Raw genomic sequence first — 26,190 nt, 5'->3', positions numbered from 1 at the left:
ATTTTAAATAGATTAGTGAATATAAAAAAGGAGTAATTATAAAATAAATTTATTTATAATTTGAAAGACTTCATTAAAAAGGTAATTTCTCTCTTTCTTATTTCTACTTAAGCTTCCCGTCATTCAAGATCTTCCCTTTCATTCTTTAAGAAAATATCTTTATGCACACGTTTCAAAAAAATAAGAGTGGTGGGAAAAAGCGTATCGCACTCATTTGTTTTACAATTATAAGGTCAGTGCAAGATGTACTAAGAAAATTTAAAGTAATCTGGTTAAAAGGGGAAGAGCAGTGGTGTAGCTAGGGTGAGGCGGAAGGGGAGGTCCGCCCCGGCGGTATACTTTTCGGGGCGGCGATTCAGCACTTCGAAATGTAAGGTTTTGGTATGACTGAACGATCATTTCAGTGTTCAAAGTTGAAATATTTCTGTAGTGAGCCCTTGAATCTTCCTCAGTCACTTAACATCCTCTAAGACAGACCTAAACTGTATTTTTAAAACTTAAATTTCGAAAAATATTCAAATATTAAATATATTTCTGTAATAGAATATATCTGTTTCTGTATATAAATATCAAATATATTTCTGTAAAAGTTGTTTCTTTGCCAGTGCTGAGTAAATGCGGGGAAAACAAATTGTTGAAACTTTGTTGCAGAATAAAAGCTGACTCCCTATCGTCCCCAAAGGCTAAACCCGACTTCAGTTTCGATAAAGATTCGGTAGAGAACCCTATCCCATTAAACGTTACATTTAACTACAATTTTTGATGTAAATCCAGAATATTTCTCCGAGATAGGCGCCTGACCCCCCCCCCCCTTTTTTGTAGGAAGAATACAGATTAAACTAGTTTTCCTTTGCTTCCTTAAATGAAGTTTTCAATAAATTCAATAGCTTTTAATGGTTTAATGTATTCGATATGTCTCAATGAAAGGGCGGCAAATAGAATAACCACCCCGGGCGGCAGAAACTGTAGCTACGCCATTGGGTAAAAGTAGCATGGGATAAATGAAAAACGTCTATTACCACACTCGTGGTAATTTTTGAAACTAAACTGTTGGTGAGTGAAGGCCCTATTTGGGGCAAACCTAACCCGGTAGCTTCGTCATGCTCTCAGGATCTGCATAGCACAATGCTGCCAGGTTAGATTTGCCCCAGCTATAGGTAACATATAGATGTTCCGAGAGTTCCACGTGTTTTGAAAGTATTGTACGAATGTCATCATTGTTTGAAGATGATACTGTGAAAAAAGATGTTTTTTATTATATTTTTCTAAACACGGGGATTGCATTTGTTTTGTTTTTGTATCCGGAAAATAAAACCTGCATCAAAGTTTTAATCTGACCAGGAAAACGCGAAACAGATTCCTGCGCTTTTAATAAAACTCACAAAACTGATGTTTGAAATGTAATTGAAACTTAATACTTGGTTGTGACTCCTAGCTTTAACGGCAACTTAACATCTGTGCGAAGACTGCACTAAAGCTCTAGATCGTAGCTTATGTAGCGACACGTCCACCATCTTGGAGCTAAACGATGCTTTCTTTGATGTCTGCTATGGTGAAGTAACGTGTTTTGCTACTTGAATGTGGTATATCTTGATTCTGAATTAACATAGGGTTAATAAGAAACCACAACCAAGAAGCAAAACACGCTATTTCACAATAGCAGACATAGATGAAAGCATCGTTTAGCCCCAAGATGGCGGATGTGTCGCTACTTAAACTACGATTCAGGGCTTTAGATTGCACGAGTCCTGGCAGGTATTTCATTAGATGACAATTCACCAAGATCCAGTATTGAATCAAAAGCCAACTTCGGTAATTTCTTATCTACCAAGTCTGTTTTGGATCACGGATTATCGCCATCTGTCTTCGTTGGTGTAAAATCCTAAAAATACATCCTGGCTGTCTGAAAATGGATATCATAGCAGTAAATCTTTTATTTGTGCCCCTTTGGACAAACATTTATGACACTTACCGCGAAGATTTCCTTGACAGTCAAGGCGGTCAGCATGCCGAAGACGAAGATGAGCAACTCAGACAAATAGGGTGGTATGAGGTTGGGTCGCTTCACTAGGAACTTCTTCAGAAGTCTCGTCTTGGCATTGCTGTACGGAGGATACCGGGCCCTGATAAAAACACACACATTAGATTCATTATTATTATTATAATTACATACAATCTGTTTTGAATCACTCTTCCGATATCGCACCACCGGCAAGGAAAGTGCCACAACTCCAAAAAGCAGCAATGGAAAGAAATATAGTGGGCGTTTTTGAAATACAGTAAAACCTGTGAAGTTGGCCACCCTTGTCAGTTGACCACCTGTCTAAGTTGACCGCTTATTCCAAGCACAGAACTAGCCCTTGTCATATAAATCAACCTTTGTAAGTTGATCACCTGTTTAAGTTGACCACTAAAGTAGTGCACCGCAAGTGGTCAACTTACACAGGTTTCACTGAAGTAGTTTATAAAGCGATTTAGAGTCTAAAATATTGCAATGCGAACAAAAAATTTCTAATATGATGATTACTGGTTAGTTTTTGTTGTTTAAAGTAATAAGGCGTACTTAAAGTTCGAAAACGTATCTTCTAAATTTTGAAATTTTGATGATGTGTCCCTATTGATTCTAGCTTTTTACGCCACCATGCATTAGTTATGTAAGCTAACTTTATGCGAGTTTTGGGCAAGAAAGAGCATTAAATTTAGAACTTAATAAAGGGTCTATTGAAGACCATTTAAAAAGATAAATATTCTATTCAACCTATGATTATTATAGCAGGAAAAAATGACGGCATTACTTTTACCGCGGCAAAAGGAAGCATCGCTGTACCATGCTATTTGTTCGTCCTGATTGCTACGCTTGCATCGAAAATTCAGCAAAAATGCTGTGTTACTGAGATTTAAACTTAGACTAACTTATCGATTTATCTCATAGATGACTATGTTTTCTGTATTTATTGTTTGTAATGCAGTCAATTTGTACGTACGTAAAAACTGCTTGAATGTTCGAAAAACCTCTTTTAATTCACCTTAGAAACTTGTTAAACATTTAAACATTTAAATTATATAAACTATGAAGTGGAGAAAAGTAATAAAATTTTAATTTACCACTGTCTTGTTTATACATTGTCTTGTTTGTTTCACACTGCTTTAACGAGTAATTTCTTTCGCTGTGTGTACTATTAATTAACGCTTCAGTTTTTCAAAATCAACGAAAACTGCAACAAGATCCGGCTTAGTTTTTCGCAAAATGAAAAGCCTACGCATCCATTCTCAAGAGCGACGGGGAACCCATTCAAATACTATAAAGTATCCTTCAAGCATGAGACCCCTCCCCCCCCCCAAAAAAAAGAGACACTAAGCCTCTCGAACTTCTCCGCTCCCCTAAAACTTTTAACGGCGCAACCTGCGGTCACGACCAGGGGCGATGAGAAAGCATGTCAGATTTCAGATTAATCGGAAACAAGGGTCCCGGCCCCTGGCCCTTCAGGTGGCCCGGTTCGGAATAGAATGATTTTTATGGGGAGAGGGGGGGTGACCTGGAAAGGGGCCCGACTTATATCTCGGAGGCCCTGGTCATAAACTTCCTTCGGAAGCACCCCTGCAAGAGAAATAAGAAAAAGGTTTTAATACGTATCTCTCTTTTTCCTTTTTTGCAATTTGCATGATATTTACGAATTGATTTTTCGAAAGAATTTCATAACATTAAACACTATTGAGCTGGTATTCAAATTATTTCCAGAACTATTCATTGCAAGAAGAATTCGTCATAGTTTACTTTTTTTTTCATAATGTGCATTAGACTTTTGTCTTCCTGAATGAACTCAAGGTTTGAAAACATTTTTGAAATTATACTACTCTCAAGTACTCACTTCCCAAGATATTCTCCTATGGCATTGAGCGATCTCACCAAGACGGACCTCTTGTGGGAGAAGGTGTCAAAGGAATATTTTCCGTGGTATGTCCCCATACCACTCATTCCGACGCCTCCGAAAGGAAGTGAGTCCACTGCAAGAGAAAATCTTAATACAATTCACTTAGCTTTCATTTTGGTGCGCTATATCAAGCAAAAAAATTTTCTCATTAAGTTCTTTAATTAATATTTTAGTTGCAGAATATCTACAGAGAATGTTTGTGCAATAAAACAGAATGAATGTCTTATAGGGCGAGTTTACAAAAGATTATGCAAAGCTTAAATGCATGAAGTAAGGAATTGCAATATACCCGTTCACATTGCAACCAGTAGTTACCCAACTCTACCCGTGAAGTTACCCGCTTTCTTTCTGTTAAGAAGCATGCTGAGAAAAAAAACTTACAATGATCCGCTTTTTCTCCTGAAAATATCTGTACAGAGCCCGCCGCTTATTAAAATCACATTCGTTCTGTGGACATTTGATTTTATAAAGCGGCTGATCGGGGGGCACGGCAGTGCCCCCGCCAAGTCGAGCGCGAAGCAAACACTGCCGTACCATCCTTTACTGGAACCATTTCGCCGCATTTTCAGGTCCCTATTTGAGAACCTTCTGATGAGACCAGAACGCAGAAATTTTCGTCATCCAGTAAGCTATAATCACATACTTAAAATCCGAAATTTCAAGTCTGTAGGTCATTTAGTTCCGAAGTTAAGCAAAAGCAAAGTTTCGCATTTATGACACTCACTCACTCACTCATGATCATCAAAATAGAACTAGTACTTCCCATAAACTCAGAGAGGTGAAATTTGGTACAGAGTTAGGGTTTAATGGACACATAAAGGGAAAACTATAAAAACTAGGATAAACGAAGATCTGGCTATTAGACCAAACTATTAGAGATCGACATACCGCCTTTACAAAAAATATTCAACTTGGTTGGCCGCTTCATTTGATGTCAAAAATCGAAAGTCTGAAGTATCTAATGAAGAACCCTCAGCTGGTCTCAGCTGTATTAGAGATATGGTAATGCCCCCTTCTACTATTGGTGCATAAAAAAATCGACTGTCATTGCAAAAGTCCAGCGTAGTGGGACACATCTTCTAATTTAATTTAGCCTAACTTTAGTCTAGTCGAATATTACACAAATTAAATGTTTCTACAAAAAGAAGTGAAATCCCACCAAAAACATTCTGTAAAAAACTAGCCAAGTCTCGATGAAGTTGTTTGTTTATTTCTAAAAAGTAATGAAATCTTATGACAAGTCGAAGGTTCCTTACTGCGATTTCTTTATTGTTATAGTTAATGTTGTGTGACTTGGCCGTTAAAGGGTACACAAGGGTATAAAACCAGGTGCTCCATGACACGATTGCACCAATCTGTCGCCAGAACCGCTACCCATTGACGATGGAAAATTGCCACTTGGAAAACGTGTAAACAAAATTGACCTGTACCCACTAACGTATAAAGAATGTTTAACGGCCAAGTCACACAACATTAACTATAACAATAAAGAAATCGCAGTAAGGAACCTTCGACTTGTCATAACTTTGTCTAGATTTCATTACTTTTTAGAGATAAACAAACAGCTCCATCGAGACTTGGCTAGTTTTTTACAGAATGTTTTTGGTGGGATTTTATTAACCGGCATTCAAAAAAATGGAAGGTTTTTAAGTTTAAATACTCTAAAAATGAATTGAATTACTTCATTTATTTCTGTTTTAAGTATTTAAGGATACAGTTATCATTTTAGCTAAACATGAGGTAAATTATTTTTATAATTATTTGCACAAGGATCTTAAAATGTAGGTGCATTGTTGTTTTCTTAACAGAATTGGGAAAGCCAAGATTCAATATCGTTTGAGAGTTTACAAAGTGTTTTGTAACGTTCAACATTATATTTTCTTCTTTGTTCTAAAGTGCATCGTACATTATCAAGCTCTTTTCTGACATCTATTGAAAATGAAGAGGCAAATTTGACTCTGAGATATTCTCATCTTCTGAAACCGATTCCTTCACTTCTCGGTGGCGCTTTAACAATTTTTAACGTATGATGTTCAAAAGTTTGATTTTATAAAACGGCGATTGTGATTTTATAAAAAGATAGTTTTAACATGTTTTGGTATTGCAATGATTCTGTTCTTCCAGATTTGATTTTAAAAAGCGGCTGATTTTATAATCCAGTGATTTTATTAGTGGCGTGTACTGTATTGAGCCAGCTTTTTGGTCAACGTAAACAAGCCTATATTCTAGATTGATCCGAAAGTCACGCAATTCGTAACAAGGTATTTTGCTTAAAAAGTATTATTAATCTTAAATACAAATTATTTAGCTTGTTGGCAATACTATGCTTTTCGGAATGACACGCCATTCTTATTTTCGTTTCCCAATGCACACTGACAGGTTTTTGTTTGCAGCGTGGACAAGTTGGATTCTTCCCAGGATTAGGAATTTTTGCCGAATGCAAAATCTTTTCTTGATTAACGCGTGGATTTTCGGTGGACCAAATTCTTGTACTCTGAATATACTAATATAGTCTGTGAGATGAAATAATCAAGCATCATCTGTAAAGAAAACATAGTTCAGTTCCATTTCCATCAATAAATGTCCTTAGAAACCGACAATAACTTACGTGCTTATTCAACTCTAACAAAACTCAATCGAATCGAATACGATCAATTGCAACCTACCAATTTAGCAGCTAAACATCTCCTTTGTCTCAACCAGAAGGAAATTTTTCGCTACGCTACTGGTAGATAGAATTCGATCAAATCGAACAAAATAGAGTTGAATCAGCCATGAGCCTCTTAATCGTTTAATTTGATCAGGAGCTTTCAATCCGTGAATTATGCTAACACGATAAGTGTGAAACTCCAATTTCTTCAGAGCTCTGTGAGAAGTTACATATGATTAATCCAGTAGCGTACATAGATTTCGATGAATCCCCCTACTAATTTTCCTAAAAGATTTTTAAAATGCACCCCTCCCTATAAGTTTTTTTTTAATTTTAAGTGTTTTTTCTTTCTTAATTTTTTTTTCAAAGCGTGTGCCCTCATTCTTCTTGCACCGATTGCGCGGCGGGGGTTGCGGGTGTGCTATGTGAGCCACTCGATAAATCAATCTGCGATGCCAGTTTTCTGAAGACCCTTTGAATTCGAGTTCAACAATTTGCTTTACACCTCCACTATTTCGTGTGTTGGACCAATAGATATGCGCTTCAACTTCACTTCTAGTCCGGTCAATTTAGACAATGGAAATAACAAAAATTCCGGGAAAGCTAAATTTTTGTAGAGACCTTGGGTTTAGCATTACAAATAAAGCGCCAAAAGTCCCCGTCGATCCCATGTGCGCTAAAAAAGTTATTCGGGGTCAAAGGTCAAAATTTTAGGTGTTTTGGATTTTTCTCAAAAACGGGAAATTTTATCGAAAAGTACCTCAGACCAAAGTTGTAGATCTCAAAATTCTCTATAAAAATGGTCCTTATGATTTTTATCTCCAAAACCAAACCATTTCCCAGATATTGCGTACTCTCAAAAGACAGCCAGCCACTTACAGAATCCCCTCTACTCGCATGACCCTTGAATAACATCTGGCTTAATCCGTGTGGCATCGTTCACGTACCCGGAGGTGCCCAACCCACTAAGGGCATGGGCGCACCCCTCAATATCGTGGAGCCCCCCTCAAAAGCAAGAGCAACCCTCGAAAAACTGAGAAAAATACCCCTCAAAACAATCCCCCTAAAAATTTCGATGGCGCAGTCTGGGCCATGACCCCTTCTAGGTGGGCTGACGTACATGCTTCTTTTAGAGTTAAACGTGCAATTCGAGTGAATAAACGTATTTATTACAAGCGTCTATTTTTTGTGCCGATCAATATTTAAGAAAAATGTCACAATTTTGCTTTATTGGCAACAAATTTTTGACTGAAGGTGAAACTGTTGTGCTGGGCAGTCGTGGAATGCCAACTTTAATCGATGCAAGTGTCGGGAGAAGTTATAAGAATGCTGATTGTTTAAGAAGTCAAAAGTCCGTTACAATTCGCGTGGATTGCAGAAAATCATACACCCGGAAAAGTTCAATCTCTGCAGCAACGTGAGGATTTAATTCCAAGGCCAAATACTTCAAAAGTAAGTCCTGCTCGTACTGTAGCGCGATTAAGTGAATTTGAATCCAGCTTTTGTTTTCAAAAACACTGCTTATTTTGTGGCTGTGAAACGGATGAAGAGGCTGAGAAGAAGAAAGCGCAGAATTATCGCAGAAATATTCATAAAGCAGCGACTAAATCATACTCAACATTAAAACGTGCAAGGGCAGCTCTTGGTACACCTCCGAACGATCTTTAGCTAATTGTAAAAGGGATTCTTTGAATGCAAGTGTAGAAAATTTAAGAATTTTCTGCGATAATTCTGGGTTTTGTTCTTTTCAGCCTCTTCATCCGCTTCCTCACCACAAAATAAGCAGTGTTTTTTACAACAAAAGCTGGATACATTTTCACTTAATACCACTCTAGTACGAGGTGGACTTACTTTTGAAGTACTGGATATCTTCATTAGGGTGGATTGAAAAAAATCAAAATCTGATAAACGCTAAGTAATAACCCGGAAAAGTTGCCTTTTGTAAAGATATTTGGTTATGCAAAAGGATTTCGACCGCAAAAAATATCTTGAGGTGTCGCTCCGTCTTGAAGTTGATCATAAATGCATAAAAACTGGAAAAAGTTACAATAATTTCATCAAGTATCAAAATTTGATAAATTTGATGTTATCGCTCTTAAGAGCAGGCTTTTTGTGTAGATTACACATTGCATTAGATCATTTTAATAATAAACTATTTTAAAGTTCCACACATGCGTTGAATCTTGAATTTGACCAATATAGTGTCAGAATTGATTAACACAGTGTTGCTCCGTACCTAGAGAAAAAACATTAGAAGTTATGATTTGTAAAAGTTTGCTTTCATATTAATTAATTCTTACATAGATACGGAAAAAAAGAGCAATAGAAGCATTTCTTATCTAGTAAAAAAAATGTTAATTCTTCACTTAGCCTATAACTTTGGCTCAAAATGTCAAATTTACCTATGATAGAGAACAAAGGTTAAGTATAAAAATTTTAAAATATTAATGTTGCTTGCAACAGCCCACATAAGTCACCCTTTAAAACAAAAGACGTAGCTAAAGAAACTTTAATGGGTTTTGAGCCCTCAAACTGTAACCACATTGATTACAATAAAACATAAGTTTGGCGTGCGAGTTGAACTATTTTGCTTCTCATAATTTTCGGTCTTGATTGAAATTGTGGCTTGATGGTATTGTGGCTTAATATTTCTAGATTCTAATCTGAATTGAATAAATCCATCTCTTTTGGTTAGACAACAAACTGTACCTGACACTTCTTTCTGTTATTTTACCTATCGTCTCGCTGCTTTAGTATGACATGTGAGGTTTTGAAAGCCATACTACTCAGTAGGTACGCTATCAAGCAATTTCTTTCAAAGTTTTATCGAAAGTCCCCTTTTTGAAAGAGGGAGCTGCCGAGTTTTACCAGTTGTGCTTATCAATGAGCTCATAGTATTCTCTCAGCTTCAAAATTGAAATCTGGAATTGTAAATGTTCTTTGTCCATCTTCGAACTGGTCGTCGTAATCCGTCTCGAAACAAGTTCTCTGATGGTCATCCGCAATACATAGTGTTATATTTTTTGGATTCTCAAAGTAACCAGTTTGCAGAACAAGAGCTGATGATCCAAACATAATACGATGACAAGTTTGAAGAATTCGATTGTACAGCGAAAATTTGCAATTCCAGATTTTAATTTGAGTTCTTTGATAAGCAGAAGTGGGTAAACTCGGATCATCTTCTTAAAAAAGGAATATCAGATACTAATGCGACTCGCCAGGCAAACTATGTTTTATTGTATGAAATGTGGTTACAGTTTGAGAGCTCAAAAAACATTTAAGGGGGGGGGGTTGTTTAGAGGGGTATTTTTCTCAATTTTTGGAGAAGACTCTTGTTTTTGAGGGGGGGGGGGGTTCCACGATATTGAGGGCTGCGCCCATGCCCTTAGTGGGTTGGGCATCTCCGAGTACGTGAACGATGCCACACGGATTAGAATAGCCAGATGTTATTCAAGGCCATGCGAGTAGAGGGAATTCTGTAAGTGACTGGCTGTCTTTTGAGAGTACGCAATATCTGGGAAATGGTTTGGTTTTGGAGATAAAAATCATAAGGACCATTTTTATAGAGAATTTTGAGATCTACAACTTTGGTCTGAGGTACTTTTCGATAAAACTTACCGTTTTTGAGAAAAATCCAAAAACCTAAAATTTTGACCTTTGACCCCGAATAACTTTTTTAGCGCACATGGGATCGACGGGGACTTTTGGCACTTTATTTGTAATGTTAAATCCAAGGTCTCTACAAAAATTTAGCTTTCCCGGAATTTTTGTTATTTGATCACTATTTTTATGTCTAAATTGACCGGGCTATTCTCTGAATGATGAAAAAGAAAAAAATTCTACGCAATTGGTAAACATGATAGCACATGATGACTCAAATTATGTAAAGCCAATCACATGTGCAGAAAAGCGGAGTCAAAGATTTTGTGGTAATCGGTACAAAACCTGCCTTTCCCCCTTGCAGAAGCTTTGTACGTCCCACGATGAAATCTGGAAGGCGTTGACAGTTACTTCAACGACTGTCACCAGGAATTTAAACATTGATACGATTTCTTCTTCTTTTTTTTTTTGTCTTAAATGGCGATATTGAATACCTGTTAGGCTTAAGACTGAAAACCAAATTGTCTTTTGGTCACAAAATCTTACCTGAAAGATGAACCACGGTGTCGTTGACGCACATACTTCCACTCGACGTGGACATCAGGAATTGATCGAGTACATTTTTATTTGACGAGAACAGATACAGAGTTAGTGGTTTCTCCCTAAAAAAAGATTGAGTGAAAACAATATAGCAAAGGCATCTGTAGAGATACTGACAATGTGATAAGTTTCTATTAAATTTCAAGGAAAGGATTGGATATTTTCAGCTCAGTGCAATTATTCTACTTCATTATAACTTTTAAAATATTTTCTTTACTTTAAATAAATGCGTGTAATGCAGTTATATATTCATTTAATTTGAATCATTTATTATTTAATTTGATGACAATAAATTTATTAATTCTTGACTCAAGTTTGACAGCTCAAAAGGTTAGTAATCAATCAATAAGCACGGTCACTCTCATGACCCTTCCCCGTGGAACATCTGTCAGAGTTTAAAATCTGTTTGACAATCGAAATATAGATTCCAGTCGAATCTATGTTTCGATGGTTCGAAACATCGATGTTTTGAAGCGTAAATGTTTTATCTTTGATTTCGCTTTCTTAATAGAAACACGATAAGGTAGAGTCCCGAAGGTCCGTCTAAACCGAAGCTAAAGTTAGGGCACATTTTAATCTAGGGTGCTAAGCAATAAATGCGCTATGATACTAAGTAACATATAAAGCATAGAAGTACATTACGAAATTTGCAAAAAATGTCAAAGTTAGATAATGCATTGAACTACATCAGTTTGAAACATCATTGAACTACATCAGTACTTTTCTCGAAAAGAGGAACACTTCTCTCTAATGCCTCTAACTCTAAACACCTCCAACGCATGAAAGAATTGTATTAGCTTACTGATATAGTAGGGGTTTTCACTCCAATAGCGGTGGCAACCCACCCTCCCACTCAATATTACAGAGCCCCCAAGAATAAGTTCATTATAACTTAGGTTTTCAAGCTCATTTTAAGCTAACATATTAGACTTTGTTTCGCTCTTTTATTACTCATTTCGGATCGCGATTTGGTTATACCTGGCTAGACCTCATGTAATGAACTACGTAATTGAATTAGAAATATTCATTTAATTATGCGCTGTTAAGTAATTTAATTTTATTTTTAAAGTATGCTCCTAATCTCTTCTGATTGTGAGGACTCCACCGTATCAAGAAATCTCACCTCTTGTTGATGAACTTGATGGCTTCATCTGGCGTGGTGGCTCGGAGAATCGGCAAAACGGGACCAAATATCTAAAAAAAGCTTGAAGTTGAAAAGGAGCAGTGATTAAGCAACCCGAATTACATGGATCACTACAGTGCAAGACAAAAGTTAAAACCTAACACCATAAATTAGTTAGTAGCCAAATACTCATAATCTGTGACGGACGGTAACAAGGTTTTTTTTTTCTCCTAGAAAGCATGAAAAATTTATTAAAACGGATACAAACATGAGTAAGGGGGAAGTTTACACCTTTTTCTGAAAGCTAAGGAAATCTCTATAGTTTTCACATTATGATGGAAAACCTATCGTTATGTTTTTGCTTTGGGTATGATCACCATCTAAGGAAGCGGTTCCCAACCTTTTTTAACCATGCCTCACCAAATCCACTCAACCAGCCCGATACAAACCAAATAAAATTACAAAACAAATATAAGACTAATATGATGATCGCAACTAAAAATTAATTGATTATTTACAAAATAGTATAATAATTAAAAATAATAATGGATAATATTTAAAAATATTAAACGGATGAAAAATAAATGTTCAGTTTTGGAGTCCAAGATTCATTTTTTACCTAAAAATTAACTGGTGAAAGATGGTATGAGTTTTAGAAGCATGTACAAAGAAACAAGTACGATTTGTAAATTGCTTTCCCAAATAAATCATCAGTAAGTCAAGCTGAAAATTCTTGTATTTAACATTTTCTATTTTCCTTCCAGAATAATTATTTCTTTCCGCAAGATAAGCTACGATTTCACACGCTCACACACACATAAGCCGTTATACGCGATATCCAGACCTCTTTCGTTTTATAAAAAGTTCATTGGCAAGAAAAAAAAAAGATCGGAGTAAGAGGGAGTGATTCACGCCATATTTGATTATAAAAAAGCACAAAATCATCATGTTGAGTAGCAATTGTATAATTATACTTGCTGCAAAAGTCCTACCTCTTCCTGCATGACGGAATCACTCTCTTTGATGTCTGTTAGAATTGTTGGCGCGATGTATTTTTCTTTGGGATCATAATCGCCTCCTACGGCAATTTTTCCACAATTTAGGAACTTGATGATTCGCCTATAAAAGGTAAGGGAAAAAGAAAACGCTTTTGAGAAATAAAACACTGCCTAATGCTACTTCATCAACATTAAACAACTCGTATTACACCAATTCGTAGACATCTTGTGAATTTCATACACATTCAATATTATTTACAAAGTTGCAATTTTAAGTTTTGAAATAATTGTGAGAAAAAGTTTTCAAGGATATAAAAAAGACCTTTTTTATTTACAATCCGAGATATAATGAACGTTAAGTCAAACATCTTAAATGATCTTGTAACTAAATGAACTAAGTTTATTATGAATTGAAATAACATTTAATTTACAGTACAAAAATACAGCAAAACAACTTTAAGAGATTTTTTCAGTAAAGCACGAAACTGCAGTCCTCGGATGGAATGACTGAGCTGGCGGTGTATTTCATGTAACTTTGAGAGACCTTATTATGAAATCAGGAGGGAAATGATTCTGCTGAGGTGTAATCTATGGAATACGGGGTTCTTGAAAAATATTCACGTATGCAAAATGACACAGATAAAAGCTAACCCAGAAACGCAAAGAAATGACTATTCAAAAGTACAAAAAAATAAAAGTTTAAAACAACAAAAAGAAAACAAAATCTCCTTTCTCTAATTTCACCACTTTAAGACCCTGAACATCAAACGCGCTATCCCTTCTCCATTTTGTTTTTCTGTTAAACCTTGGTTTCCTAGAAGCGAAATCACCGAGCTTTCGCGTCGCGACTCGGCGTGACGCTGAAATCAACGTCAAGTGATTCCGGCGTGGCCACTCACGACGTGGATTTCGCTCGGGCGCGCATGCGCAGAAGAATCAACTTTTCCTCTCGGCGATAAACGACGCCGAAGGTCGGCGATTCGCTTCTAGGAAACCAATACTTTAGCGACTTGTTTACCTACAAATACGGCATCATATATAATGTCAAATCTTGATAAAAAATGATGGCACACAACATTTTCTTTTTGAATTCGTCAACTGCATAATTTAGGTTTCAAGTAAAATATGCAACTTTTTTTTTTTTTAACTTCAGGGAGCCATGTAGAAACAAAATTTACCTCAAAATAAGATCAGTTGCTTTTGACATCACTCTTCTGCAACAACTTTTGCTACACTGTTGCACTTTTGCCTGGTAGTTAAAAAGAGCTTGTTGATAGCGCTTTACCATCAATCATGCTTTTTGATGATGATGAAAAAGGATCGAGTAAATTTTTGTTACACTGTATCAAAAAATGGAGGAATTCCTTACGGGTCAAATAGGCGTTATTTAGCGCACTCACCTTACATTTTGTATATTGATACCACGGACACTTCGCAGCAACCCTCACCATTTCCTACGGCACGAAGTTTGAAGACCCATGCTCTATTGGAATTTCAAAATGTACCTCCAATGAGCAGACCTTTTGTTAATGTAAATGGGTTCAAAAATAATACTTACTCGAAATGCTCTTCGTTTACTATCCTGGACAAGTCCGGGGAATTTTCGGGTTCGGCTCCGAAGAATTCAAGCAGAACTTTCTTCGCAAGTTCGATGAATCGTTCCTCGGTCTTTTTCGAGCAAAGAATGTAGTCGGGAGCGACACAGGTCTGACCCAAATTGAGCATTTTCCCCCATATGATTCGTTTTGCGGCCAGTTCGATGTCCACTTCATCGTCTATGTACACAGGACTGAAAATCAGAAGAAAAAAAAAATGCAACTTAAGTAAAACAAGATTCTGTTTAAGTTTAACAATCAAGTAATTCATTTGGAATTAATTCCCCCAGCTTTGTAGTTATCGACCCTTCTTAGAATAATCTAGATAATATCTTTAAGTAAATTAACGGAGTTATATAAACATTTTAACATTTTGAGTTGATTCTGTTACAACATCAGTACCAGGAGACATTTTGTTCTCGGGATTTGGAACTTCATGGGGGCGACATTGAGACCGAAGATTTTTCTGTAAACGTAAGCAAAAGGTAATTGCGTACATGCATTTTCTGAGAATTATACCAATTTTTGTATGAAAGATGTTCAAATTATTGGCAAAATTAAAAAATTATAACCCCTCATTGACTTTATATATCATCGCCTAAGAGCAACAGTAAGCTATCTAATCCCAGAAACAACACTAAGATATCTTACTGTTATTCTGAGGCGACGATATGAGGCAGTGGCAAAGGGATGTAAGTGGATTTTTTAAGGTTTCGATGAAAACGCTCGCACATAAAGTTCTTACACCCTAGGTAGGCTTTCATTGATTTTTTTTTCTAAATCACGCTGTACAGCAGCACCCACTGGTACAATCTCTTGCCAGAAAGCAGGAGAGGTTATCCTACTATTTGTACTGATTATCAACTTTTTTTTTTTAATTTTGGCACTTACATACCTTTGATTCTCACTGCCTCATATACACTCGTCACTCAACCCTCAACCAACTCCGTAGCCGACTTCTCTTTGTACCAGAGAATAGCGCCTTCATCGTTTTGTCTTCTTGAGTCGGTTTTGAGCTATAGCTGTGGTTTGTTCTGGAGTTTTTCAGCTATGCTTTGAGAATCGAGAAGACGGGAGAAAACTTGATTTTCTCCTTAAGAAAACAATGTCAGCGGCAAGTTTGTAAACACGAGACAAACTATTTCCCTGTTAATTATCGAGAACTTCGGTGCATCCGACTGTTGTAATATTACTTATAAATAAGAGATTATGCCAAAGGTTCCCACCCACGAAGATCAAAGGCTCACCCCCCTAAATATCACGAAGACCCACCTCCCCCCCCCCCCAAAAAAGCAAAAACCCTCTCCCTAAAAATGAGAAAAATACTTCTCAACCCCCCCCCCCCCCATTTCCTCTAAAAATTTCAATAGCGCAGTCCTGCGCCATGACCCACCCTCTCCCCTAGGTGGGCACCCCTGATTATGCTATAAAAAAAACCCTTTACAAGAAATATCGTAAAGCCAGGGGTGCCCACCTAAGGGGAGTCATGGCGCAGATTGCGCCATTGAAAAACATTTTTATGTGTGGGGGGGGGGTATTTTTCTCTTTTTGGGAGGGGAGGGCTCTTGCATTTGGGGGTCTTCACCGCATTTAGGTTGGTGCGCCATTCTTCCTGGGGGGGGGGGGCACCTTTGGTAAAGCTTAGCAAATAATGTGTGAGGGAGACCTTGTTAGTACATGCACCGATTACTAGAAAAGGGTAACTTTCTCCCTATTAGGTCCTGATATTTGCTTGCTGATTCAAGTAACTTTTTTGTACATTATATCCTTATTCACTCCTGCTTTTTTTTTCTTTCTAAATTTCAATGGTAGAAATGTATATTTCTTGCAAGGTGCGTGGTCTCAGGAACTTCAGGAAGTACCTTATTTAGAAAGGAAACTAAATCACTACTATACATCTTATTTTCTTTTTATTTAAGGTATTTTTAAATCTTTCCAACAACTTCTGAATAACGGATGCATTCAAATAGTGAACTAACAGGTCTCGAAGTGTTCGCCCGCTATTTCGAGGTTTTACTTAGTAGTTTTAAGCAAATATTAAGTAAAACCTCTAAATAGGAACAAAGCAGCAAGTTTTCCGTTTGTTTTCCAAAGAATAACATTCCCATCACAAGGTTCCACCCCCTCCCCCCAGTTTCAGTTCGTCGATACCCCTTATAGTCCATTTTAAAACGACTTGTCTCTTGTCTTAAAACAATGTTTATTCTATGTGTAACACGTTTTATTTGAACATATACTTTGTTGGTTTTGATTCTTGCGCAAATGTTTCTTATCTTTGTTCAATGCTTATTCTTTTGGAAAAGAAACATTTACCCGAGGTTCACACCGCTTCCTACTTCAGTTCCGAATTTACGATATCCATAGCAAAGCCTTACTTTCGTTTCCTTGAAGTAAACGCGTATAAGATATGCTCTGACTCATCTTAAAATATCTCAGATTAGAGACATTTTCCTTATTTGTTGAAGGAAAGAGTGTTACTAAAGAAAAATACTTCTGCCTGCTAGCATAACAAACATGCGTCGATTTTAAAAGTTGTTGTCTTGTGCCAGCTAGGCTGGTGATTTGGGGTACGCAACCTCACTTTTCCAACTGTACCGTAATTTGATGTGAAGTCCGACTTCCACAATACACACATGGCATAAGGACTCTTTTATAGGATAGGCAACCATTCACAGCACAACAACACATCCACACGAAGAAAGGACAAGGAGAGGAGAAAGAAAGTACATCCATGTCCGGGCCGAGATTCGAACCCATGCAGCAGCCCCCCCTATCCGCAGTCATACTTCGATGACCATTAGACAAGGCGATCAGCGTCAATTTTAAATAGTGACCTTATATGCCTTTGATACACTTGAAAAAATACAATAGTACGGCACAAAGTAGCAATGAGAAAGTACTAACACGCATTTTGGGTCAATTAAAAAACCCTTGTTTACTGCAAAAAAAAAAATCGGACAATATGACAAAAATAGCAAAAAACATCGTTTTGCGGTTTTTGTTGCATATGTCTTATCTGTCTTGCTCAGAAAAAGAGGTACTTTGCAACTTTTAAACTCGTGAGCACAGTTATTATAAAATTTGTTCCTAGCCGCGTTGCACATTGTTCATTCGTATGTAATAGGAGTTGATTTTTCTAGCACTCGATTTGGTTACCATAGTAGTACTTAATGTGTTAGATCATGAGCTTAAGAATTTCTCAAAGCTGTGACTCCTTTAGGAAAATTAAGAGTTTACACATGGAAAAACCTCGTCCTATAATATCGATGCGTATCAAACATCTATTGTACTTTGTGCTGTATACATTGGATATAAAAGAAAGTAAAGCTGGACTCACCATTTGCCTCCTAATTCTAGTGTGCATGGTGTGAGGTATTTGTTTGACGCTTCTCGAATCTTTTTCCCAACAGCGGGAGAACCTGTGTAGAATATGTAATCGAACCTTTCGTTCAAAAGAGCTGTTGTCTCTGGAACTCCTCCAGTTACGACATGAAAGCAGTCCTGTAAAGAAAGGCCCAGTTCATTTTCTCACAATAAAGGCACCGTAGGTCGCATCCGAGTTAACAGAAATATTCTTGGCTGCTAGAAGTACATCAGAAGTAATTTTTACCAACAACGGAGCAAAAGCTGTAGCGAAAAATCAAAATCTAAGATGAGGATTGGATTGTATAAACTTGCTCCGAAAGTTGAAACAGCAAGAAAATTAAAAAAAGTTTTTGATTTACAAACTGGGAAACTCGAACCACTGCCTCACCGTATAAGTACGTTTGTGTATGTTGACGTTCCAAGCTCAAATCCACGATGTACGTTGGATCTTCACAAAATTAGACCTTCAGATTTTTTAAATATAAACTGCTCTAAACTACTAGAGTTTTTAAAAGACGTAAAATTGCTAAAAATTGAGCTTTTCTGTAAGAAAGAATTTCCGTTATTTATAAACTCAAATTACGCAAAAAGCCCAGTTAAAAATTCTACCAATCTGCAATCACCAAATAAAATCTGTACAAAGTTTAAAATCTCCCGACAAAAGCGTAGAGTACGTCTGATGTAGGTCTTTTACAAATACAGGTAAAACCCGAGTGGTTCCAGGTACGTTAGATAGTAAGAAAATAAAGAAAGCAAATACTACTACTCTATGAAAAGAAAATATATTTTCCTTCAAATATCTTCAGTGTTCTTAGCCCTTCAAAGCCACTTTCTCCAATATTTACCTGTCTGTAACGAAACTATCCTTCCTGGGTGTTTAACGTGTGACTTTTTGGCTACCTGATCCAAATTCATCACTTGATTTTGGGATCATCATCGTCCTAAGACCTTTTATTGGTTTATAATATAATTACATAAGTACCATAAATTGCACATGTGGGGCAGTGTTATTATTGCGCAGAGCACTCAAATTAGTTAATCATTCAAATAAGCAAACCAATCGATTATTATCAGACTAATTACGATCAAGGTGCTTCTGTGATATTAGTGTATTGGAAAGGGTTCAAAGAAGGGTAACTAGACTAGTAAGGGGACTTTCAGATTTAAATTATGATACCAGACTTAATAGGTTTAATATGTATAGCCTGGAGCAAAAGAGAATCAGAGGGGACATGATTCAGTTTAAATTTATCAAAGTGAATGATGTTAATGGATTAAATTTTTGCACCGAAAGCAGGACGAAGGATCATTGTCTTAAGCTCTTCAAATCTCAGGTTAACCTGGAAATAAGGAAAAACTACTACTTTAGTAGGGTTGTGGGCACTTGGAACAGCTTACCGGAAGATGTGGTAATGAGCAAATGGGTGGATAGCTTTAAGAGGGCTATTGATCTTCATTGAGGACAAGTAAATTGACTAGGACCAGCCTAGCTAGGCCAAAAGCCTGTTGCTGGTCGTCACATTTGTATTTGTAATAATTACCCTGACAGATAATCAAGCTTACCTTATCCAAATATTGTGGGATGAGACTGGAGAGCGCTTTTGCAGTGGCCGGTGCTTTTTCGGAAGGTTTGATGATGACGCAATTTCCAGCGGCAATGGCTCCGAGTAGAGGGACAGCCACCAACAAGAATGGATAGTTCCACGCGCCGATGATGAGGACGACACCGTAAGGTTGTGGGAAGATGTACGTCTTGTCGAATAACAAGATGATATTCGTCTCGGTCTGAAATTGAAATGAATTTGAGAAGTAATAAAAGTCGAGATTTTCCTTCTTTCACATATGAGTGGAAGTAAACAAAACAAACGTAACACGTTTCAACAGAAACACCATATTAACCCGCATTATCCGGCATGCCGGAAAAAAGCGAAATTGACCAACATGCTGGGAAATTCGAATTTTCCGGCATGTCAGATAAATCGAGGTTTATTTTGCAACAAAACAAAAGTTAATTTCCCCATTCAGTTCCGATCAGAAAGTAAACCACTGTAAGGAAAAAAATAAATCTCGAAAGTAGCCTTCTTTCAAAAAGAAAAAAAAAAGGTGTATTGCATATAATGTGTGCTTGTTATTTATGGTAGGTCATTATTAATGGATTTAATTGTATACCAATAAAGTAATCAAATCAGGAGAAATCATTACTGCGATTTGTTCATATTTTTTTTTAAATAAATTATTTTAGGTTCCTTTTAGAGAGGTATGTTTAATTCTTTTTATTTACTGAATAGCTATGGTAAATTTTTAAGCACTGGTTTAGGGGCGGTAACTTACTGCTTAAATGTTTGCTTACTTAGTTTTAATTTAGTTTTCAGAAAATTATTCGTTATTGAACAATGTTTTTCTTCTTAAAGTAGCAAATGACATTGTGAATAAATACTTTTACAAAATTAAACAATTTATTAATACTAAAAATACATGCATACAACTAATATTCATTTTTAAGCTGAACATATATATTTCATAGCATTAATTTTTTTTCCTAACTTCGATTTTTCCGGCATGCCGGAAAGGACCAGGCAAGTGTTATTGAAAATCTGGGGACCTCCGAATTTTGCGGTATGCCGGATAATGCGGGGTAATACGGCAAAAGCAAAAGTTCAACAAAAAGTAACGCGTTTATAAGCCGTAGCTATCCTGAGAGCCCGAGACATTATACGAGGCACGTTTTTAAAGTAAGTACCGTTTTGAAATAAAAAAAGAACAACTACAGATAGAGCAAAGAAATTTATTGAACAAAAATCTACCATACTTGCGCTATTTTTCGACATTGATCTTAGAATTTCCAAGCATTTGTCAAAGCGTGGTACAGGTTTTTGCATACCCTATTCGTAGAAAATTGCCACCTGTGACGACAACCATGAGGACTCTTACAGGGTTTTGGCTGGGAAGTTTTTGAACATCCTCCGGAACTGCCTGACCTCGCTCGCAGCAACTTTCATTTGTTTCGGCACCTAAAGTCTTTCCTTGGCGGTCGATGGCACAACATCAGTGATGATCTCAGAAAACATGTTACCCCATAGTTGACTACACAGGCGGCAACTTTCTACGAATAGGTATACAAAAACCTGTACCATGCTATGACAAATGATTGGAAAATCATGGGAGCAATGTCGAAAAATAGTGTAAGGGTGGTAGATTTTTGTGCAATAAATTTCTTTGCTCTATCTGTACCTGTTCTTTTTTTATTTCAAAATGGTACTTACTTTAAAAACATGCCTCGTATTTTGCTTCCCCCCCCCCCCCCATTATCGATTGATTTCTGAGAATAATAACTCTCATGGCCTTCCTTGAACTCAAAAATATTGGTGAACATTATTTTAATGATCCGGGTTAGGACTGTGGAGTCGGAGGAAAAATGACCAACTACGACGCCTTTACTCCAAAATCAGTCCGACTCTAACTCCACAACTCCAACGCTGCAGCAGTGCGAACAACAAAATATCATCTTCCAAGAATATTGAGAATCACTGCGGTTAGCAGCAGTCCAGGGGTGATAGTCGACTTAAGTAAAATTTTCTGAAGACAGTGACGAAAAAAAAAAAAAAAAAATAGAAATGAAAAAAATAGTAGTATTGATTATTATTATTATCATTATTGTTAATTTCCAAGTTTTGACATATTTACGTTGTTTAGAGGGGTTTTAACAAAGTTTCGACTATTTACGGAAAATGTTTGTTCGTGGGAGCAAACAAAACAGTAAGATAAATAAATTTGGTACACATATGAACCCAAATAAGAACCTGGTGCCGTTTAGTTTTTGGCACCATTTCGTCGCAGAATATTACAGAGGATTTTTGGCAATTTTAAAAATCAGAACTATATTTATGAGAGACATAGAAGAAAGTTGCATGATGGCTCTAGGAGCTACAGTCGAGTTTTGAGAGTATGTTTTAAATTAGCAATCACTGCTTTCTGACTAATGGTGTGCTTCATTATTTTTACACACTATAATCATTTCTCATTTAAGAATATGCTTTTAACTAACTTATACTTTTGAGTAAATATCAGCAAAATCAATAACATCAATTTTGTACAATGCAAACTCACTGTTTCTGGTTGCACCCATTTATGAACGTCGAACAAAGCTCCTTTGATCTGATTCTTTGTAGATTCTACTTCAGCTAAAAGAGCTTCTGGATAAGGCTGCAATAAAAAGGACGTTTAGAGTTAAAAATCTATATATATAAAGCTCCTTTTCCCGCCGTTTGTGTCGTTGAAATAATGCAGCAAAATGTTATTTACATACCAGTAGAATTCTTAACTTCGTCATATCTTATGTGAATAACAGAACGCTTGAGATACACATATTAGACATAATCAAATCAGAAACATACATGATGCGCATTCACATAATACATACATATACACCTGACCGTAGACAGAAACCAATCTTGGAAAGAACTTTTTTTTCCCTCCACCAAAATTTTCACAAAACAATTTGTGCTGAAATCCTAATATGCAGGTAGCAGATTACGAGGGGGGGGGGGGGTAGGCAAGTGCCACGTTTTCGGTAACCCCACATCAATGTGCTTTTTCTGCATCTTTTCATACTTGGTTTTCTCGAGGATTCTCAGCTTTATCGTGAGAGCTAAAAACATTTTTCCCGATGAAACGAAATTGGTATCCAGCAATTTGTGGCTATCACCTTGACTTCGTAGTCAAAATCGTGCTTTAAATGCTCAAATTCTTGCAATGGACCACAAAAAAAAAAAAAAAAAATGTGCGTCACGGGACGCTCGGAAGAAGTGATAACTTTCATAGGATTAAATTATTATCATTATTTAATCCTACGAAAGTAACAAATGGCTTATTGTAGCTGTAATAAGCAACGAAATTTTTGCATTGTATGTTATCTAAAAATCTCGCAAAGTCTGCATCAAATACAGTTCCGTGACTTGTAGTGGCTTCTTCTGGCTTATTAATCATTTTGTAATTGTAATTTGGATTGTATAAATGATACTAAATTTTTAGCTCTATAAGAAGCAAAATTAACATTTAAATCTCCGGTTAAAATTAAAGGAATTGTATTATAATCTTCATTAACTAAAGCAGAACCTTCTTGTGTATAATTTAAAAGCTGTTTATGAATCAATTGAATAATACTTGAAATACTTTTGTTTGGAGATACATATATGTTGGCAATAATAATTTGTTGCTTTGCTTCATTGAGACATTCTACTATACACATTTTACCAATATCATTTTGTGTAGTCGTATTAAAGCTTGTAGCATTATTAACATGTAATCCTAAAGTAAGAAAAACAACGGTAACGCCGAAACACGTGTCTGCTGTAATTGGCAAATTTGTGCTTTTTTTTAACGTTGTTTTTCTTACTTTACTGTTCAGCACAAAGGTATTTATTTATCTTATGTAATCCTATATTTGGAGTAGTGATGTGCCGGATCGTTAAAAAAGTAGATCCGCGGATCCGGATCATTAGTGTCAAGATCCGCGGATACGGATACGGATCTCAAAATCCACCCCCCCCCCCCCCATTTAACTATCCAAGTGTAAAATTTGTTACGGAAGGTATTCCCGTCAGAATAATGGCAGTTTCTTCAAAAAATGTCAACTGCGACAAAAATATAATCACAACTATCATTTACTCTTTAAAGAAATCTCCGTTAAAATTGAGGGAGAGTTGGAAGGAATGGACCAGCGCTGCATTGATGCTTAGATGGAATGTGAAAAATTATTTCTAGCTTACTCGGTAGATGTAGGATACAGGAGCAAGAGTGTAAAGCTGCTACTGGACAGGCTAGAAATAATTTTTCGCATTTTATTTCAGCATAAATGCAGCGCTGACCCATTCCACCGAACTTACTCCGACCGACAAAATATAGAGCCGGGAACACCTTTACAAACAGTAAAAAGAGAATTTAGTCTCACTTTTTTTGAAGGATGCTGAGAGAAACAAAAGTGAAGAAGAACACAAACCCCAAATCAATAACGAAAACTAATATTAAATTAAAAATTAAAAAAACAAAACATGTCTCTGAGAGCCGACCTCATATTAAGCTAAATTACGCGGGTCAGAACACACATTTATTAACAAATATGAACTGACAGCAGGTAAAAATTTTAAATCAATGAGCTTTTCCTCCTTATCTTCCGACTATGAAATCGCTACTAATCACGCGTATAAAGGCTAAGGATTGCATTTAAAATTTTTACAAGATTATAGCTCCTACTGTATATAAGTTGAAAGTTTCAAATAAATATCAAACGCAGAAAACTTCGTTATTTCAATTAGGGCCAACATTTTTAACGTAAGGGTAAATTTTTACTACCATAATTGTGAAAAACGTTAAGTCGGTTTTTAATTAATATCTCCGGTGATCATCTGTTTAGGAGCTACGATGCCACAAAAAGTCACACTGATACACACTTTTAAAACTTATTTCCCCTTCCCTTCTGCAACGAGGAGGTGGGGGGGGGGGGTACAAATTGGCTTCTGAAATGATACCTTATAATTTAAATAGAGAATAAAACCTAATTTAAACGGAATTTAAGAGTCATTAATTTAAATATTTAAAAAATTTTAGAACAGAAATGATCCGTTTATGATCCGTCTAAAAAGTAACGGATACGGATACAGATCTTTATTTTCCCTCGGATATCCGCGGATACGGATATCCGGAACATCACTAATTTGGAGTGACAATATTGATGCAATCAAGAGCATTCTGATAAGCTGCTACGCCTCCTACTCTAATATTTTGACTCTTTAATTGCACAATACGTTTAAAAAGATGGAATAATTTTAGTATCATCATTTTCAAGTCATGATACGAATTATACTCATGTGCTTAGCACACCAGTATAGAACTTATATTATTTTTTTTAAAAAAGTTGAAAATATATTTGTTATAGTATTAAATTGTTATGATTTTTTTAACCTTGTTTTTTCCGGCATGCTGGAAAGGACCAGGAAAGGGTTGTTGAAAATCTGGTGACACTCATATTTTGCGGCATGCCGGCAAATGCGGGGTAATACGGTAGTTCGTTCTAATTATGTACACCTTTTCACAGTTCAAAACTCTAAATGAAGCGAGATATTTTTAGTATAACTAATCGCAAAAATGTTTTTGTTTTGAAAATAAATTTAAAGATTTAATACTGTTTTAAAATGTTAATTGTAAATAAATGTTATCACCATAAACGAACCGCAAGGTTAAGTTTAAATCTGAAACGATAAACTTGGCGTATTATTACGATCAGGCTAGGATCTATATTTTGCCCCCCCCCCCCGCAAAAATCACCAAGGACCCTAACCGCACACTTAATTGGATCCCCCCCCCCCCAAATAACTTACTTTTTAACTAGTGATTGTTTTAAAGTTAAAGTCAGTTTAGATTTTATTCTGTGATGCACAAATTAAATGTTTATTTATTATTTTTGTTTTCTCGGCCGTCCCCGACCTCCGCGTTGCGGAGTCTGCGGGGATGAAGTTCGTTTAAAATATGTACACCTTATCACAATTCAAAACCCTAAATGAAGCGAGGTATTTTTAGTATAACTAATTGCAAAAATGTTTTTGTTTTGAAAATAAATTTAAAGATTAAATGCTGTTTTGAATATATATTGTTTACAATGTTATTGGTATTATATCGTATTGTTAAACTCGCTTTTCGTTAGGATATTGCGTTATGTTGCGACGATCATCCATCTTCTATTAGTTTCATTACTTTTTCTACTATCACTTAACGCTTAAAGCTGACCCTAAGAGTAAAGAAACAAAATTTCCCCGACAGTGCGCGTTTCTGTCGTATGAGCGAGCGAAAGGAATGCCAAACGAGAGTTGCGCCGTTACGCGCGTTATGTCACAAATCGGTTTACCCTCCCATAAGAAGTTATCACTTTAAAAAAAAATGGATCCCGGTTAAAAATACTATTACTAAACCGGCTGATTTAAAAAATCGTAAAGGCGTAAAAATCATAAACCAAAAAACCTAATTAAAATAGTGGACCTCGCAATAATTTAGGATGAAACGTTAAAGTTCCAACTGTAAATTATGTTCGAATAATTAAGCATGAAAGATATGAAGACAAGAAGAGAAAAGTCAAAATGGCAGATCCTATTCTATTCTCCATTTGGAATGTTTTCAAACTGATCGCATCGACCTCCCAAAGGAAGTATTCCTGATGAGAGGATATAATCGAATGAACTAGTAGCTCCGCAATCTAATATTTTATCCACCATAGACTAATAATAAGAATAGACCGAGCCATGGCAACCCTTTTGCTGCTCATAAACCAAACCAT

General features: G+C 36.3%; 1 protein-coding gene across 1 annotated transcript in view; it reads right to left on the bottom strand.

The window, feature by feature from the left end:
• LOC129217674 (aldehyde dehydrogenase, dimeric NADP-preferring-like) overlaps positions 1 to 26,190 on the bottom strand; it is a 65,855-nt gene that overhangs the window by 13,563 nt on the left and 26,102 nt on the right. Inside the window, exons 4-12 of the mRNA XM_054852004.1 lie at positions 21,972 to 22,067; positions 19,428 to 19,649; positions 17,836 to 17,999; positions 14,462 to 14,692; positions 12,898 to 13,024; positions 11,906 to 11,976; positions 10,729 to 10,844; positions 3,870 to 4,005; positions 1,973 to 2,123 (exon numbers count right to left, since the gene is read on the bottom strand). Of these exons, the coding sequence (XP_054707979.1) occupies positions 1,973 to 2,123; positions 3,870 to 4,005; positions 10,729 to 10,844; positions 11,906 to 11,976; positions 12,898 to 13,024; positions 14,462 to 14,692; positions 17,836 to 17,999; positions 19,428 to 19,649; positions 21,972 to 22,067 (1,314 nt within the window). The remainder of the gene's footprint in view (positions 1 to 1,972; positions 2,124 to 3,869; positions 4,006 to 10,728; positions 10,845 to 11,905; positions 11,977 to 12,897; positions 13,025 to 14,461; positions 14,693 to 17,835; positions 18,000 to 19,427; positions 19,650 to 21,971; positions 22,068 to 26,190) is intronic.

The sequence above is a fragment of the Uloborus diversus genome, chromosome 2 (assembly GCF_026930045.1).
Source record: "Uloborus diversus isolate 005 chromosome 2, Udiv.v.3.1, whole genome shotgun sequence".
Lineage (NCBI taxonomy): Eukaryota > Metazoa > Arthropoda > Arachnida > Araneae > Uloboridae > Uloborus > Uloborus diversus.
The sequence above is the reverse complement of the archived record's forward strand: the minus strand, read 5'-3'. Positions and strand labels throughout refer to the sequence as shown.